At 43.2% G+C, this 19,102-nt stretch overlaps 1 protein-coding gene across 17 annotated transcripts in view; it reads left to right on the top strand.

The window, feature by feature from the left end:
• The window catches only part of EPB41L3 (erythrocyte membrane protein band 4.1 like 3), a 145,952-nt gene that overhangs the window by 68,669 nt on the left and 58,181 nt on the right, over positions 1–19,102 (top strand). For all 17 annotated transcript variants that reach the window (XM_061399880.1, XM_061399895.1, XM_061399891.1 and 14 more), the window contains one exon: positions 17,713–17,817. In XM_061399880.1, coding sequence (XP_061255864.1) covers positions 17,713–17,817 — 105 coding nt within the window. The remainder of the gene's footprint in view (positions 1–17,712; positions 17,818–19,102) is intronic.

Below are 19,102 nucleotides of genomic sequence, written 5' to 3'. Positions count from 1 at the left end.
GCCTGACCCCTGTTTCTTGGAACACTTGAACCAGACAGGGGACTTCCCTGCTGGTCCAGGAGTTTTGACTTCATCTTGCAATGAAAGGGCTGCAGATTTCGAGCCTGGCTGGGGAGCTGAGATCCCACAATCCTCAGGGCCAAAAAAAAAAAAAAAACATAAAACAGAAGCAATGTGTATGTAACAGATTCTTTCAATAAAGACTTTTAAAATGATCCACATCAAATTAAAAAATTTAAACAAGACTGTTAGGACTGGGCTTCCCAGGGGGTGCTAACGGTAAAGAACCCACCTGCCAATGCAAGAGACATAAGAGACATGGGGTTCGATCCCTGGGTTGAGAAGATCCCCTGGAGGAGGAAATGGCAACCAGTATTCTCCAGTATTCTTGCCTGGAGAATCCCGTGGACAGAGGATCCTGGCAGGCTACAGTCCTTGGAGTCGCAAAGAGTCAGATATGACTAAAGCAACTTACCACACAGCACGTTAGGACTAATTTTACATTAGCATACTGTGTCATCCTGTGATCATCAGTAACTGTGAAGGGGTGGTGTTACTCAGAAAGTTTTTTTAACTCTTTAAATCTCAAATTAGAAAACAATACCCTCTCCCCGCCTCCACCCACCCAATACATAGTCTCCTGCAGTTTTCCAGTTCAGGGTTGTGGTCATGGCCTGCTGTTCATTCAGGAAATACCACCTCCTCCCACGTCTTCCCCCTCCTTTTGGTCTAGGGCAGATGGGCTTTAAGCTGAATCCAGGTTCCTTCTCTCAAGAGCTGTAAAACCACGGATTCTTTTCCTCTTCAGTTCTGTGGTTTGTAATGACCAGCCAATGCACTTCCAGGTTTTTATTTGCTTCTTCTAGACTAGATCATAGGAGAAGGCAGTGGCACCCCACCCCAGTACTTTTGCCTGGAAAATCCCATGGACGGAGGAGCTGGTAGGCTGCAGACCATGGGGTCGCTAGAGTCGGACATGACTGAGAGACTTCACTTTCACTTTTCACTTTCATGCATTGGAGAAGGAAATGGCAACCCACTCCAGTGTTCTTGCCTGCAGAATCCCAGGGACGGGGGAGCCCGGTGGGCTGCTGTCTATGGGGTCACACAGAGTTGGACACGACTGAAGTAACTTAGCAGCAGCAGCAGCAGACTAGATCACAGATTTTAAATTGTGGGATTCTCGTTGGAATGCATCACAGTTCTATCAAGAACGTTAGCTTCTCATAACCTGGTATGATATCCCTTGTTGGATTTCTAGTGTGGATGTTTTATCTCTAGATAAATGGAATTTGGGTCTTCCTTTTGCTTGTCCTGCCAAGACTCGTCTCTTTTGTTAGTGTTGTCTAGTGACTGTTTCCTGTGGTTTGGTTCCAGGATGTGTCTACAAATGGCAAATTTAAATGGCCAGATTAGATGCTAATTCATGAAAGGTTTTGATCAGTGGGGGTTTCTTCTCCACGACAAACAAGGCATCTTTGCTGCCTCAGAATGTGTGTGTCCTGTGTGACAGACAGCTGTGTGTAACTGGTATGCACATTTGGGGTCACTTTCCAATAAGGGTGAAAGAAATTCCAATCTCGAAGTCATATTTGCACTTAGGAATGCACTTGATTCATCCCACGGCTGCTTGTAGGCATGAGTGATGGTATGCGGACGTACAGTGAGCACAAGGAATTGGTTCTTAGGATGGTGTTCGGAAGGAATAAAGAGACTTGTTATTTCTTATGGAATGCCATGGTGACAGCAAATAAAGTCACTAAAGAGCCGCCACGTTCTTTAGGGAAGTGCCCCTAGACTGGACTTGTCAAACGCACGGGATGCTTTTCAAGGATTACCTGAAGCAAAATGCTTCAGTTCATGTCTCCAGTTATTCCTTTAAAAAAAAAACCACTGTCCAAAATATCATGTTTTGACAAGCTTCCTTAATAATACCAGGTCAAGAATTCATCCTCATAGGGGAAAAAAAACCCACCCAAATTCTAAAGATAATTTGTTTCAAAAATACATTTTATTTTAACTTAGGGTTTCTATGATGTGTACTCAGCCATGTTCTTAAGGTATTTTACAGACATACATGTAGGCTGCCCACGTGGCTCAGTGGTAAAGAATCTGCCTGCCAATGCAGGAGACTCGGATTCAATTCCTGGGTTGGAAAGATCCCCTGGAGAAAGAAATGGCAGCACACTCCAGTATTCTTGCCTGGAGAATCCCATGGAAAGAGGCGCCTGGTGGGCTACAGTCTGTGGGGTCACAAGGAGTTGGACACAATGGAGCACACACACATATAGAGATATACATGGAATATAATGAGAAGAAAATAAATAAGCAGAAAGCAGCACCAAGAGAAAACGAGAGGAAGAAGGTGGGAAGAGATGAATCCATAAAACCCGTGTTTTGAACGCTCGCCTCACAGCATCCATATAATAAAAACACCCCTGTTGTTCACTGGAAGCCCACTTCTACTAACATTACTCAAATCAGCAAACCAGCAGGAATTTGCCACCCTGACAAGTGCGATGCAGGAGCTGTAAAAAACATTCTCTGGGACTTGGTCCTGGAGGAAGGGATGCTTGAGGAGCAATCTGAAGGATGAGGGAGGGTGTTGGGGGGACCCAGAGTGTGAAGGTAGCTTGTGCAGACTTTGTTTGGCAGAAGGAATCCAGGGGGAGTGGGGAGGAACTGGAGGAAGGTTGTGTGATGGAGCAGGAGGTCAGGGGCTCCTCCCCGCCGTCACGGGCTCTGACTGCGTCCTCACGCTGGCTGGCTGTGCTGCTGGAACTGAATCCGATAGCCGGCTTCTGGTCTTCCCACGTGGGTTTATTCTCACAAAGATTTTTGGGGGATATAAAAGCAGAAGTGAAAATACATTTGATAACATCTTGGGGTGACCTCCTTGGAATTTCACTTCACGTCCCCTCCAAACCTCTCAGACCCCAGGCATCCTACTGCCCCAGAGTCCTTATTAAGCCAGGAGGGAGCCAGCAGGACTGGCTCCAAGGATCACCGTTCAAAGAAGGGGGAGCAGGGTCACCCGAGTCCTGAAGAACTTCCCAAAGTCTCTCAGCCCCGAACCTCCCAGTTTAACCCCGAACGCTAGTAAGGTCCAGGAAAGATGGCTGCTTTCAGGCAAGCACAGGAAAATAAGCAGAATCATCTGAACAAAACTGTAATATTTGACTTTTTGCTTGAATAGAACTGTTTTAATTTTCCTGTCAGTGAAAGAATGTTACAGCTCTTTGTTTAGGGCAAAAGCCTGTACCTACTTTAAAAGCCATTCGTTTTCTGGATTCAGTTAGCCTTGTCATTTCAGTTTTTCTGTGATTGTTATTTTGTGACCATTTGCTAATGCAATTCATGCTTTAAAAATAAATATAACCACAGAATGCAAAGAAATCACCATCTGAGGTTCAGGTGTCAGCAGAGTGACATTCTCCGAGGTTCAGTGAGTTCTTAGGATGGCTGCAGGGTGAGGGGGGACCTCGTGTATCCTAAGGCAGCGGGGCGCATCTCGTTCTAGAACAGTCCTGGCCTGTGCAGAGCTGAGCAGGCTCCACCCGCCTCTGCCCCCAGGAGCAGGAGCTGACAGGCCAAGGGATTAACGCTGGCTTTTCACGATTGCCAGCTCAGGAGCGTTAAGCCAGGATGTCCCTGATCCAGAGCGGATGGTCCAAAAACCGTCCTGACCTTGGGCATATAGACCTGGCAGTACCCAGGGAGTCTACATAGGCTACTGCCTGTGTCCAGCAGAACTGGAGAACATATGTATGTAGGATCAACATGTTTGATGATTGCAAAGACTTTTCCCTTCATCTACTACATTTAAATGCTAATCCGAAAGATGATATGCTTTCAGTGAAGGCCAGACTGATCCTAAGTATAGTTGAAAGTGTGATCAAAGGTACGTCTAGTCAAGGCTATGGTTTTTCCTGTGGTCATGTATGGATGTGAGAGTTGGACTGTGAAGAAGGCTGAGCACCGAAGAATTGATGCTTTTGAACTGTGGTGTTGGAGAAGACTCTTGAGAGTCCCTTGGACTGCAAGGGGATCCAACCAGTCCATTCTGAAGGAGATCAGCCCTGGGATTTCTTTGGAAGGAATGATGCTAAAGCTGAAACTCCAGTACTTTGGCCACCTCATGCGAAGAGTTGACTCATTGGAAAAGACTCTGATGCTGGGAGGGAATGGGGGCAAGAGGAGAAGGGGACGACGGAGGATGAGATGGCTGGATGGCATCACTGACTCGATGGACGTGAGTCTGAGTGAACTCCGGGAGTTGGTGATGGACAGGGAGGCCTGGCATGCTATGATTCATGGGGTCACAAAGAGTCAGACACGACTGAGCGACTGAACTGATCACCTATCCTGTTTTTTTTGCCAGACATTTCTATTTTCATTATAGGTTTTTCATAGGTTACACAATTATTTTAATTTAAACCCACAATTTTACTGGTGAAAGGATATAATTACATTTTTGAATTATGAGAGTGTGTGCATGCATGCTAAGTCACTTCAGTCATGTCTGGCTCTTTGCGACCCCCTGGACTATAGCCTGCTAGGCTCCTCTGTCTATGGAATTGTCCAAACAAGAATACTGGAATAGGTTGCCGTGCCCTCCTCCAGGGAATCTTCCCAATCCAGGGATCGAACTCTCATCTCTTACGTCTCCTACATTGACAAGTGGTCCTTTACCGCTAGCGCCATCTGGGAAGCCCCAAATTATGAGAGTAGTTTATGTAATAACCCTGAAATCTTCCTCTGTGTGCTTGCTCACAGTCTTGTCCTGTTAATAGGAGGAGACAGTTGGTGAAAAGGACACTGGTTCACTTAAGACCTATTTATTTAAAGCACTGACTGTTTTTATTCAGGTTTATTCATCGTTGCCTTAGCAGTGATTCCCAGCCATTTTGGCACCAGGGACCAGTTTCCTGGAAGATAATGATTCCACGGACTGGAGGGGTGGGGATGGTTCCAGCATATTCGAGCACATTACGTTTATTGTGTACTTTATTTCTATTGTTGTTACATCATCTCCACCTCAGATCATCAGGCTGTAGATCCTGGAAGTTGGGAACCCCTGCTGTATAGGTTTGAAAAGTGACCATTCTACAAATTTATACTTGTTAAATGTATAATATGAAAAGTTATATTTTCATTGTCAGCATCTGCGTCGCCTCCAGGTCTTTACTTGACCAAATGAGTTGTAAATCACAATTGGGGATTTTGTTGGATTTTTCTTATTTTTGGAGAATTGTCTTGGAAAGTGGTCATATATGGATGTGAGTTGGACCATAAAGAAGGCTGAGCACTGAAGAATTGATGCTTTTGAATTGTGGTGTCGGAGAAGACTCATGAGTCCCTTGGACAGCAAGGAGATCAAAGCTGTCAGTCCTAAAGAAATCAACCCTGAATATTCATTGGAAGGACTGATGCTAAAACAGAAGCCTCAATACTTTGGCCACCTGATGCAAAGAGCCAACTCCATTGCAGAAGATGCTGATGCTTGGAAAGACTGAGGGCAGGAGGAGATGGGGTGACAGAGAATGAGATGGTTGGATGGCATCACTGACTCAATGGACATAAATTTGAGCAAACTCAGGGAGATGGTGAAGGGAAGTCTGGAGATGGTGACAGGGAAGTCTGGCATGCTGCAGTCCATGGGGTCGCAGAGTCAGACATGACTTAGTGACTGAACAACAATGACAGCTCCCAGGAAATGTTTCTCAAAGTCCCCTGTTGTTCTGAATTAGGGCCTGTGGTTCTTTTTTGTGATTCAGGTTTAAAAGTCTGTGTCTCTCCCTCATCCCTCTTCCCCAGGCTTCCTTCTCTGCATTCACTTGGCACTCATTGGCTTAGTGACTTGAATCCCTAGCAGATTAACAGCAGGAAATGTTGTCTGACAGTTCGCTGCCAACATCTCATACGTGTGATGTGAAACTCTTTGTACAAAAGCAAGCCCAGTGTTTTTGCTGGCCAAGAAGAAGCGTGCTTCACCGGAAAGCTATTATCGGCCACGGTACTCGGCTCTGAGCACAGAAGTCTGATTTCAAACAGAATGAAATGGCTACAACAAATGAAGGCAGAAACAGATTGTGGCTGAAAGAAAAAGACGTCTTCCTAAAAGCAGTGGAGGAGCTTCACGTGCACGAAGGGGTTCTTGTATAGGTGCTGAACGTGTTTTTGCAGAGAATTTCAAACCTCGGTGGGCTCTCCGCATGTGAACTCTCCCTTCTTGCTCTGGCTGTGCCGCAGGCTGTATCTGTGATAATTCGTAACTCTGTTTGGCCTAGGATGTACCTAAGTGTGCCAGTACACCCAGTGCGTGTGAAAAACCACTTTGTGTTTGTATTTGCACAGGGTAATGGAATGTTCCCTTGGTTTACTGATAATGATACTCTTTTCAGCCATTTCCCACTTTGACCTGTAGAGTGAGATTTGTTTTTCATGAGACATAGGGGGTGATTTAACTGCAGATGAAAAGGCTTCAGTCTCTCTCCCAAATTTCAACATTAGAAACCCTGAATTTGCACACAAAAAAAAAAAAAAAAAAAACAAGAAAAACAACAATAGAAAAGGACCCTGAATAAATTGGATTCCTTATGATAAGGGCCAACTGATAATCACCAGCATTGATTGGTAATGGCTTCCCCTAGGCTAGGCAATCTGTATGCTTTCCTGTGTTTCTTGTTTTTTTAAGAAATTTTATTTCTGTTTTATGGAAGAGGACGGAAGGTCTGCATTCAGTGCTGCTGTGAAGGTTCCTTGGTCATCAGGGGGGTTTATGTTTGGGGTTTTTTGCAGGGGCAAGGGGCTCGAGGTACATAGGATCTTAGTTCCCCCAACCAGGGATGAAACCCACACGCCCTGCAGTGGAAGTGCAGTCTTAACCACCGCCAGGCCGCCAGGGAAGTCCTTTCCTGTGTATTAATTAATGCAACAGTCTTATGAGTAAGGAAAGATATTATTACCATTTTTTAAGGAAGGCAGTGAAGTTCAGAAAGCTTCAGTGACTGTCTCACCTCACAGCCAGCTAGTTGTAGAGTCAGGATCCAGCGCTGGGGCTGTCTGATGAGCCTCATTTAGAATAGAATGATAGGGAAACAAACTTGAATTGGAAAAGAATAATATCTTTAAAACTGCATCCTAAAGATATTTAAATAATGCTAGATGAATTCCAATCTCTAGACAGTTGAGACATTAGACAACTGTCTAATCTCTAGACAATTGGAAATAAATTACTGTTTTGTTTAAAAACCAAGCAACACCAGGATGTGGTTCTGAGTTCCTGTTTTCACAGGCCTCTCCGTATCGGCACTGCCAACTGAGCCGAGTTTAAGAAAATGGCAGAATAACTATTAATGGACTTATTAATATTTAAAAGAACTGTCATGGTTTTCTGAAAAGCCAATTGCCTGTGAATTTAAAGAACATGCTAGTGAGACACATAATGTCTAGGCAGAAAAAATTCATCTCTGCCTCTCACATCAGCCCTCCTTGCATTCGCTGTCTGGATCACACTTGGGATTTGGGCTTCCCTGGTGGCTCAGCTGCTAAAGAATCCAGCTGCAATGCGCGAGACCTGGATTCTATCCCTGGGTTGGGAAGATCCCTTACAGAAGGGAACGGCTTCTAGTATTCTGCCCACTCTAGTATTCTGGCCTGGAGAATCCCATGGACTGTATAGTCCATGGGGTCGCAAAGAGTTGGACACGACTGATGGGCTTTCACTTCACTTCACACAGGCTGAAGTTTCCATTAAGTCCTGCCCTTCGGGGCGTGGATTCTGGCAGTAGTGATGGGGATAATGGACTTCCTGCTGTGCTTATTAAACTTGGCATTGAAAGTACACTTGAGACAGAAAGCCCCAAATGGAAGTGGATGCACACAGGGCAGCTGGGGCCACGTAGCGCTTCTCAGACCTTCCCGGCCTCAGATCTCTCTCGGGGACTTCAGGCTGTTGTCACAGACCAGACACCGTCGTCATCTTTTATTCATGAGTTGACCACGGACTCCTGCTATTTTCTAAATGTAGATTTAAAAGAAAACAACAACACTTAAATTTCAGGGCAGACAGTATTAGAACATTTTTCAAACAGAAAAGGGAAAACTGAGGAAGAAATGACTTACACGGAGTCCAGGTGTCCGATTTAGGCTCAGGCTCCAGCCAGGTCAGTTTGTGGAGCTCTTCAGATGCTCCTAAACACCAGGCAAATGGTGATGCCGTCTTTTAGAAATTAAGAGAATTCCATTTGACCTTTAAAAGTGAGGAGAATGGAGAGGCATTCAATGAGGAAATATGCAGTTACAGAAGGAAGCATGAAAAAAGAGATGGCATTTTGCAACAAGACTAATCCAAGGTAATGTGAGGAGAAATTCCTCCTTCAGATTCATGCCAGGAGCACTTATTAGACACATATGTTGAATGTTTTTGGTGTTTAGGACATTCTGTTGGGGACATTAAAAAGGGTGTCCAGTTTCCTGTCCTTGGGGGACAGAAATGCAAGTTCACAAAGTGCATCAATCTATGGGAAGGTATAATTTGCAGGAGAAAATCAGCAATCTGTTTGAGGAAGATACATGGTGGAGAGATGGAAGTGCTTACAGGGCTGGTGCACCCTCAAATTTCAAAGCAGCTGAAATAAAGGTACAGAAGTGTCAATTTCTCTGTTAGTTCTCAACATCGTATATATTTCCTTGTATTAACACATGTGGTTTAGCCTAAGCTATGACAGACCTAGAGAGCATATTAAAAAGCAGAGATCACTTTGCTGAAAAGGTCCATCTAGTCAAAGCTATAATTTTTCCTAGTCATGTATGGATGCGAGATCTAGACCATAGAGAAGCCTAAGCGCCAAAGAATTGACTCTTTCAAACTGTGGTGCTGGAGAAGACTCTTGAGAGTCCCTTGAACAGGAAGGAGATCAAACCAGTCAATCCTAAAGGAAATCAACCCTGAATATTCATTGGAAGGACTGATGCTGAAGCTAAAACTCCAATACTTTGGCCACCTGATGCTAAGGGCTGATTCATTGGAAAAGACCCTGATGCTGGGAAAGATTGAGGGCAGAAGGAGAAGACGGGCAGCAGAGGATGAGATAGTTGGATGGCGTCACCAACTCAATGGACATGAATTTGAGCAAACTCGGGGAAATAATGAAGGAGAGGGGAGGCTAGTATGCTGCAGTGGACACAACAACTGAACAATGAAATGTAACAAGACTTTTTTTTAAGCGACAGTTTCTAGAAATGGACACATCGATCCTGAGGAGCCTCAAGGATGTACCCGCAACCTTGGTGCTGATGGCTTTGCTTCCCCGCCTCCCGCCCCCTGTCCCCCTTTTAAGACGTAGGGACCACTGATTAGCTACACTTCTCAGGCAGGACGACAGTCTCTGCTTCATTTTCTCCGTAATTGTGCAGCTCCAGAAAATAAGAACTGCAGCCCATCTTCTCAGGCAAGGACATTATACTTGACTTTACAAATTTCTCTAATTTCAGCGTTTAGCCTTTCTTAGCGACTGATTCATAGCTTTGTGAGACGGAAAGAAAAGACAAATTGTATTGAAGTCTTGTGCTGAGATTTAGTACAATTTGGGCTTATGTTTGGGAGCACAGATCAAGCCATAGTTTCCAGGGCCTTTTAGGAGGGCGTGTGCCCAGGTGTGGGCTTCCCAGGTGGCGCTAGTGGTAAAGAATCCACCTGCCAACGCAGGAGACATAGGTTCAATCTCCAGGTGGAGGAGGGCATCATGACCCACTCCAGGGGTTGTATTCTTGCCTGGAGATTCCTGTGGACAGAGGAGCCTGGCAGGCTACAGTCCACAGCGTCACACAGAGGCGGAGGCAACTGAAGCGACGCAGCACGCACACACGTGCACCAAGAGCAGTTCCTCCCTCCATCCCACCCCAGGCTCAGAGCCCTGTGTGTTTGTTCCTTCTGGTCTCCTCCCTAACGTGCTGGGCAAGATGTGAATGCTTCTGCTCAATCACAAAAGAGGAAATCAAGATATTTCTTATCCCACCTGGGTCATTTTTTAGTATGGTATCAGGTTTTTCCGGAGAAGGCAATGGCACCCCACTCCAGTACTCTTGCCTGGAAAATCCCATGGGCAGAGGAGCCTGGTAGGCTGCGGTCCATGGGGTCGCTAAGAGTCAGACACGACTGAGCAACTTCACTTTCACTTTTCACTTTCATCCATTGGAGAAGGCAATGGCAACCCACTCCAGTGTTCTTGCCTGGAGAATCCCAGGGATGGGGGAGCCTGGTGGGCTTCCGTCTATGGGGTCGCACAGAGTTGGACACGACTGAAGTGACTTAGCAGCAGCAGCAGGTTCTTCAGTTAAAGTCTATATGTTTTGGCTCTCCCAAGGGAAAATGCCACCACTTAAAATTCAACAAACATTTTAATTTTGTGTACCTTGTTCATAGTTTTCAATGCAAGTTCATTGTTTGGTTTGTTTACTGGTTGGTTTTATAGTTTGGTGATTTATCATTGCTCGTTTGTATCATTTTATTTCAACATTTGACTGGTTTTTCATTTCTTGAGAACTTAACGTTTTTTAAGAAAATTTGTTGGAAAGGATATCTTAAGATTTTAAGACTGTGTCTGTATGTAAATAAAGTTTATTATCATGTAGCTATCAGTGTTGGTCTAAGAGGCCTGAAAGAAACTGTTATGAAAAAGTTACACATTTCATCAAAAAAAGAAGCATTGCTTTGGAGTCCTCCTATTTAAGAGTTTTTAAATTGTAAACTTAATTTAAGTGTACCTTTCAACCATACCTGCAAACGAGATCTTGATAACCTGCAAAGACCATGCTCCCACCTTCAGAAATTCTGATTTCTTTGTCCTGACATGGGTTCCTGGATATTGGTGTCTTTTTCACTGTTCCCAGGGTCCAAGGTTGAAAACCCTAGGTTAAATTATTGCTTCTGCAACATTGGTTATGATATGCTGGCAAGAAAAATTTTATGTAAATTTTCATCGCATTACCTTTTTAATCTCTTGATGATATTTGACCAAAATGAGGTTCCATAAAAAGTGTAGAAGGGACTCTCCTGGAAGTCCAGTGGTTAAGACTCCATGCTTCCAGTGCAGGGGCATGGGTGTAATCCTTGGTAGGAAAACTGAGATCCCACTTGCCATACAGCATGGCAAAAAAAAAAGTATAACTGGCTTGATAGCATGAAGAATGTCTTTATAGTTGGTCAGGGTAAAAGGTGATGCACAGATAGACGGCTGCAATGTAAAGTGGAATGTGGAAAGTGCCCTCTTGGTATCAGAAGTGCTCAAATGTCCAGAGACAAGAGACATCACATTTGGCTGGGAGGACAGGAAGTGCTATAAAGAAGTGGCACTAGAGAAGCGTCGTGAAAGGATGAGAGTTGACAGCAAAAGGCCAGGCAGAGCATTTAGGGACATTTAGAGCTTCACTAAGGGTAACACCCATAATGGACTGAAACACATCAAGCCTCATTTACCTCCGTGAGTTCATAGTGACAACATAAGACAAAAATTCTAACTGGTGACTTTTAGATGATGCTAGGGAGCCAACTTGTCTTAGAATTGAACAGAGGAGAAGGTGTGAGTGTTGATCCTGGCTTCATCAAATTATGTCACTGGATACATAATTTTGACAAAGAGACTCTCTTCATAGACATGCTCCAGCTGATCATTGGGGGAGCAATGATGAGGATTAAAATATTCCCATCTTGCCATCTCAATTCGATGGGTCTAGGGCAACAATCTTTAGTGACTGTGCTTCCGAGATGGCTTAGTGGTGAAGAACCTACCTGCCAATGTAGGAAACATGGGTTCAATCCCTGGGTCAAGAAGATCCTCTGGAGAAGGAAATGGCAACCCACTCCAATATTCTTGCCTGGGAAATCCTATGGACAGAGGAGCCTGGCGGGCTACAGTCCTTGGGGTCACAAAGGAGTTGGACATGACTTAGCAACTAACAACAACAAAATATTACAAAAAAGGCAGGAGTCACTGTATGCCTCCTGATGAAATTACATAGCATCTGTTATAGAAAACAGTCAAATAAGAATTCTGGTCAAGCTTCTAGATTTTACTGTCAGTTTACAGAAAATACAAAAGACAGAGGAACGTGTTAATTACACCATGAAGATGCGAGCAGCAAGTCTAGACTGAGGGAACTCTGCAGGCAAATGACCTGATTTCCAAAACAAGTTCATTTCAACAGGAAAACCAGGATAAATGGAAAGCTTGCAGTTTCAGAGAGACTACGGAGATATGACAGCCTATTGTGATGTATCGGAGAAGGCAATGGCACCCCACTCCAGTACTCTTGCCTGGAAAATCCCATGGGCGGAGGAGCCTGGTAGGCTGCAGTCCATGGGGTCGCTACAAGTCAGACAGGACTGAGCGACTTCACTTTCACTTTTCACGTTCATGCATTGGAGAAGGCAATGGCAACCCACTCCAGTGTTCTTGCCTGGAGAATCCCAGGGACGGGAGCCTGGTGGGCTGCCGTCTATGGGGTCGCACAGAGTCGGACACGACTGAAGCGATGCAGCAGCAGCAGCATTGCAATGTATGGGCTTATCAAAGAAAATGAAAAGAAAATCTTTGAAACAATTGGAGAAATTAAAGCACTGACTACACATTTGGTGATAGTATGGACTGATTGCTAATTTTGTTTAAATGTGATGAAGGCATTGCAGTTACACTTTTTGAAAGAGCAGAGTTAAATGCTAAGATAAATAGAGACAAAAGTATTTGCTTAGATGCTTCCAAATAACTGTGGGGTAGGATGAGGGGAGCAAAACTCAGATGAACCAAGGTTGTGATCTTCAAAAGGCATTTGTTAAAACTGGGCGATAAGTATACAGGGTTTCATGATACTGTTGTCTGTACTTTTGGAACTGTTTGAAATTCCCCAATCCTGAAACATTTTGAAGTTAATTTTTAAAACTTGTTTCTCTAAGCAGACAAGTGAAAGTGAAAATAAACATTTTAATATAAACTTCCCAAGTGATGCTGATTGATAAGCTATGCCTTGAGAACCAGTGTTTTACAGACATAAAAATCCTGGAGTAGCTTTGACTTCGGGAAGTTTCATTAATGTTGCAGAAAGACTTGTTTCATCTGCTGTGTTTGAGTGGTGGTGATAGCTGTATCCTCATCTTCTCTATTAGAAATCCAGTTTTAAGAGGAAAAAAAGGGTCAAGAGAGGGCAGTCCATCATTGGTTTGTTGTTGTTTAGTCACTAAGTCGTGTTCAACTCTTTTGCAACCCTGTGGAATGTAGCCCACCAGGCTCCTCTGTCCATGGGCTTTCTCAAGCAAGAATGCTGGAGTGAGTTGCCATTTCCTTCTCCAGGGGATCTTCCCAACCCAGGGACTGAACCCGTGTCTCCTGCGTTGGCAGGGAGATTCTTTACCCACTGGGCCATCTGGGAAGCCCCTTGGTTTGTAACTGCAAAGCAAACTCAGGATTTCATGATGTTCATGTGTTAATAGTGAAGGGTTACATGAACTGCGAATGCATTTGAGTCAGAGACATGACTTACCAACTCTCAGGAAACAGCAAATGAGACTAAAAAGTGTTTGTCTCCAGTTAAGTAAATTATCCATTGATTTTAGAATAACTCTGTCCAAAAAAACGTTTTTGAATCTACTGAATTCTTGACTCATTATGGCAATATATAAACACACCCCATGAAAATTAGGTGCCTAGATTTGATCACTTCATGAACATCCTTTCTCTGGGAAACAAATATTTAACATAAATTCTCTAGAAATTCCGGGTGACTGTTGAGCTTTAGTCATATTTTAGATACTATTACCCAAAGATGCACATGATGTCAAACATGTAGAAATAATTGACTTGAAAAACTCGAATAATATGCTAGAAAAAAATCATCTGTGTAAAAACTATCAGTTTGGGGGAGGTGAGAGTGATTACAGAGGGGAACTTGTGTGGGGCTGGAAAATAGTCCTGTTTTGTGTCCTGTCTCGACTCCAGCCATCACCAGGGTCTTTCCCTTTACGTGTGCAGATGCCATGTCTAGGCTCTGGGGCAGTGAGCTGTGATCATAGTGATGTTGGCCATGAGCACAGGGGCCCTATATCCTCGAGTCCGTGATCCCTGGCTCCTTATGGAGTCTTCCATTCTCAATCAAGGATGAGCAGGAGAAGGCCCACATAACGTGAGAGGCCTTTCTGGTGTCATCCAACTGGCTGGCGGCTATGGTGAGATTTAGTAGATAGGAATTTCATTGTTTACATATAACCATCTGTAGTGAAAGTGAAAGTCACTCAGTTGTGTCCAGCTCTTTGCAACCCCATGGGCTCTGCAGTCCATAGAATTCTCCAGGCCAGAATACTGGAGTGGATAGCCTTTCCCTTCTCCAGGGGATCTTTCCAACCCAGGGATGAAATCCAGGTGTCCCGCATTGCAGGCGGATTCTTTACCAGCTAAGCCACAAGGGAAGCCCAACCATCTATAGTAGGAGAGATCAAACCAGTCAATCCTAAAAGAAATCAACCCTGAATATTCACTGAAAGGAACTGATGCTGAAGCTCCAAGGCTTTGGCCACCTGATGTGAAGAGTCGATTCATTGGAAAAGACCCTGATGCTGGGAAAGATTGAAAGCAGGAGAAGGGGATGACAGAGGACAAGATGGATGGACGGCCTCACCAACTCAATGCACGTGAGTTTGAGCAAACTCTGGGAGATGGTAAAGGACAGGGAAGCCTGGCATGCTGCAGTCCATGGGGTTGCAGAGAGTCAGACTTGACTTAGCAACTGAACAACAACGACAACATTATAGTAGATTCTAAACAAACCGTCTTGTTCTTAGAGCCAAAACAGACAGAAACAAATCCCCCCAAACCCCTCAGGGTTAAGAATGGACCACTATGTTATTGTCTTACAAACTGTTTGTTAGTGAAAGAAAAAGAAAGTAATTTTGCCCTGAAGCTGGTTATTTCTATGTGGAAAAAAAAAAGAAAGGCCAAACTAATATGAATATAGAAATTTGTGGAAAAGGAAGCTTGAAAAGAATTTTATGTGTGATTATATTTAATTTAATGAATGAATTTTAATATTGTATTAAAGGTGTAAAATAGTGGAAAACTAAAAAGTATATATATGTGTGTGTGTATATAAATATATAGTATTCAAATATGTTTAAGAAAAGTAGTCTATTCAAGAGAAAGCTGTGGGTCATTGTTGTTCAGTCGCTAAGTCATGTGACCCCCATCTTTTCACCCCATGAATTACAGCACACCAGTCTTCCTTGTCCTTCACTATCTCCTGGAGTTTGATCAAATTCATGTCCACTGAGTCGGTGATGCCATTGAGCTATCTCATCCTCTATCAACCCCTTCCCTTCTTGCCCTCAATCTTTCCCAGCATCAGGGTCATTTCCAATGAATGAGCTGTTTGCATCAGGTGGCCAAAGTATTGGAGCTTCAGCTTCTGTCCTTCCAGTGAATATTCAGGGTTGATTTCCTTTAGGACTAACTGGTTTGATCTCCTTGCTGTCCAAGGGATTCTCAAGAGTCTATTCCAGCAGCACAGTTTGAAAGCATCAATTCTTCGGTGCTCAGCCTTCTTTTGGTCCAACTCTCACATGGGTCATTAATAGAAATCAAATGGTGAGGAGCCAGAAAAGTAAGAACCAGCTAGCACAGTGGTCTCTGCCTGAGCTAGCCTTTCCACCTGTTAAACAAAAGGAAGAAGACAGATAATTAAAATGATGTCCAAGGCTGCCTGCAGCATGATGAGAATAATTCCTCCATTGAGGGCCTGGCTGAGGTCTGCTGGGTCAAAGAAAGTAGAAGTTTCTGTAGAGAAAGGTTTATTTATTTATTTGTGTTTGTTTTTGCTCATTGAGAAAGTACTTGGCCAGACACTGCTGTTTATTTGTATGTGTATGTGTTGTGTATATTATGTTCTGCTTAAAGCAGTTAGGCAATAAACATAATTGATATCTTAAAAAACAGCAGGGTATTTTTTAAAATTGTTTATTTATTTTGGCTACACTAGATCTTAGTTTTGACATATGGGATCTAATTCCCTGACCAAGGATTGAACCCAGGTCCTCTGCAGTTGGGAGTGGGGGTTCTTGGCCACTGGATCATCAGGAAAGTCCCAGAGCAGGATATTTTAATGTTGTGTGTGTGGTGAGTTGCTTCTGTCCTGTCTGACTCTTTGCAACCCTGTGGACTGTAGCCCATCAGGCTCCTCTGTCCATGGGTTCTCCTGGCAAGAATACTGGAGTGGGTTGCCATGCCCTCTCCAGAGGAATCTTCCCGACCCAGGGATCAAACCCGCATCTCTTATGTCCCCTGCACTGGCAGGCTGGTTCTTTACCACTAGCACAATTTTAGTACTAAGGATGTTTATCAGCCCCACAAGGAGCTGTGTTTGTTCTCCTGCAACAAAAAGGCAAACTGAGTCCTACATTACATATTCTGCCACTTGTCACTTAGGCTGATAACAGCTGATGTTTGTGGGATGCTTGATGTAATCATTGGACCAAGTTTGAATGTTTTTGTTCTGGGAGATAGTGAAGGACAGGGAAGCCTGGCATGCTGTAGTCCACGGGGTCGCAAAGAGTCAGACATGACTGAGTGAGTGAACAACAACGCTGCAAATAAATAGATGGCATCATACCCATTTTACAGAGGGAGAGAGGTCTGCACAGATGTAGGGAACATAAGGAAGATTCAGAATTAGGTTTATCTGTTAAAGCCACCAACATAGGCAGCAGCAAGACTGCCCTCTCTCATCTAAGTCCTCTGCACCTCTGTGTTCTTTTCTCTTAAACTGGAGATCTTACCAATGGAAGCATCAGAAGAACCAGTTTGTTTTTTGTGTGTGTGAAAACTTTATAATTTATTAAGAATTTTTCAGAAGCAATATTCCATTATTTACAAATATAAGATTTAAACTAGCAGGCAGCATTTTGTTGTCATACCATTTACTCATATCTGTTGAGTGTTAAGCATGTAATTTATTTTCATTGCTATCATGTAATTTATTTTCATACATTATTAAACTTTATTCAAATACAACATTGATTATTTAGCTAGCTATAAACCAGGCTTCACTTTTCTATCCTAAATTTATCTTTTCTCCTAAATAGTCATGCTTGAGGGGGCTGAGTAATTTCCAATATATTTGCAGTTGCACAGTAATACATACCACTTACAGATCTTCTGAATACTTTCTTTTTTGGCATGCCCATTGTTTATCAATTTTCTTATTTTTCTCTTACTGTATTAAATCTTAAAGACAAATATGCTTAATGTACAAGATGTGAAATGTTGCTACTATGCAAACAAAAAGTAGTTTAGCTTAATTGCTGACGGTTAATCCATCTCAGACTCCAAGGCCAAGTTGAAAGAGCTTTAAAGTCTCACATGAAAACATGATAGATGCTGTGTATCACCATAAATTAAGCTGATGGATTTTTTTCCCCCAGATGATTGCCTATTTTCCAGACAAGAATACTGGAGTGGGTTGCCATTTACTACTCCACGTGATCTTCCCAACCCAGGAATCGAATCCTCATCTCTTGCATCTCCTGCAATGGCACCCCACTGAATTGATCACACCCATTCATCATTTACTGAACAGTTACAACAAGCAACATTTTAAAGTGTACCCATTTTAATGGTGGCAATTGAAGAACTTTTTTGGTAACTTGTTTTTCTGTTTTGTTCTTCACAGAAACGCTCCAGAGGCCAAGTGCTGTTTGATAAAGTCTGTGAACATCTGAATTTGCTAGAGAAAGACTATTTTGGGCTTACATATCGAGATGCTGAAAACCAGAAGGTGAGTGGTTCAAAGCTATAGAGAATCTTCTGGCTTCAGCTGCCCTTCACTGCAAGAAAGTGAACTGACACTGAATCGGTAGATCGTCTTCTCCACCCACCCCTCGCACCCCTACACCTCACATGTACTGTCTGAGGCCCTAAATGCTGTTTATCACCTTATTTCTTCATGAAGGAAATTATCGACAACTTCCTTCAATCTTGAGTCTTTTGGAAACAGTAAGTCAGTGTTTCTGCTCTTCATGCTTGAGTTCTTTATGCTTCCAGAAAAGCATTTTATATAGTGCTTTGGGGAGGGTATGATAATACATCAGTGGATTTGAGCCACTGAGAATCAAATACATTGATACACGGAAAACATGTCCACTGGATGCCGTCTTACTGTTAATTCATCTCATTATGCTTTCATATTCTGGCTGCATCACAATATGAGAGGGGTCTTGTCTTAGGTATCCAGTCTGCCTCTGTAGACTCTCACAGCTGATGCAGCCTCGTTAGGCCTTTTCCTCACTTATCCTCTCAACCACCTGAGAAATGAGGAAGAACAAATTGTCTCCTTAATACTGGAAACTGAGCCACCACAATCGTGTTCATAAATGTTACTTGTTTGGTTGTCATTCTGTGAATCGTACTTAATCTTGGCTGGATTCACTGGGTGATGTCTTAACTTCATCATGAAATGCCTGAGTGTTCTGATGAAGAAAATCATAAAGTCTCAAACAAGTGTTTGTTTGTTAGGAATGCATTTAAGAAGGTGCTTTAAAATCTATAATCACAGAAGTCACTCCATGGGAAGCTGAACAGCTAGGACATCAGTGGAGTCACATTACACGTAGCCAACTCTATGTGTTCTCAGGTTCTGCATCTGCAGATTCAACCAACAGAAGATCAAAAATATTTTTTTAGAAAATTCCAGAATGTTCCAAAAACAGAATTTTAATTTGCTGGTGTACCAGCAGGTCTTTCTATCGCATTTCCATTGTATTAGGTGTTAGAAATAATCTAGAGATGACTTCAAGTATGTGAGGGGATTGTATAGGTTGTATACAGATACTGTGCTATTTCATATCAGGGACTTGAGCATCCCCAGATTTCAGTGTCATCTGGGGTCCTGTGACCAATCCTCTGCAGTGACTGGGGGGTGGCTGTATCTTCATTTTTTTCTCCTAATTTGTTTGAACATAGAATCCACCATCTTTTCTACTCTGTTTCTATGCTAGCTTGAATCTCTGAAGGCACTTGTAAAAGAATTTTGTCCAGCCTAAATCCTGCACATATACACATCT

The sequence above is a fragment of the Bos javanicus genome, chromosome 24 (genome assembly GCF_032452875.1).
Source record: "Bos javanicus breed banteng chromosome 24, ARS-OSU_banteng_1.0, whole genome shotgun sequence".
In the NCBI taxonomy this organism is placed as follows: Eukaryota; Metazoa; Chordata; class Mammalia; order Artiodactyla; family Bovidae; genus Bos; species Bos javanicus.
Note: the sequence above shows the minus strand (reverse complement) of the source record. Positions and strands in the feature narration are given on the sequence as shown.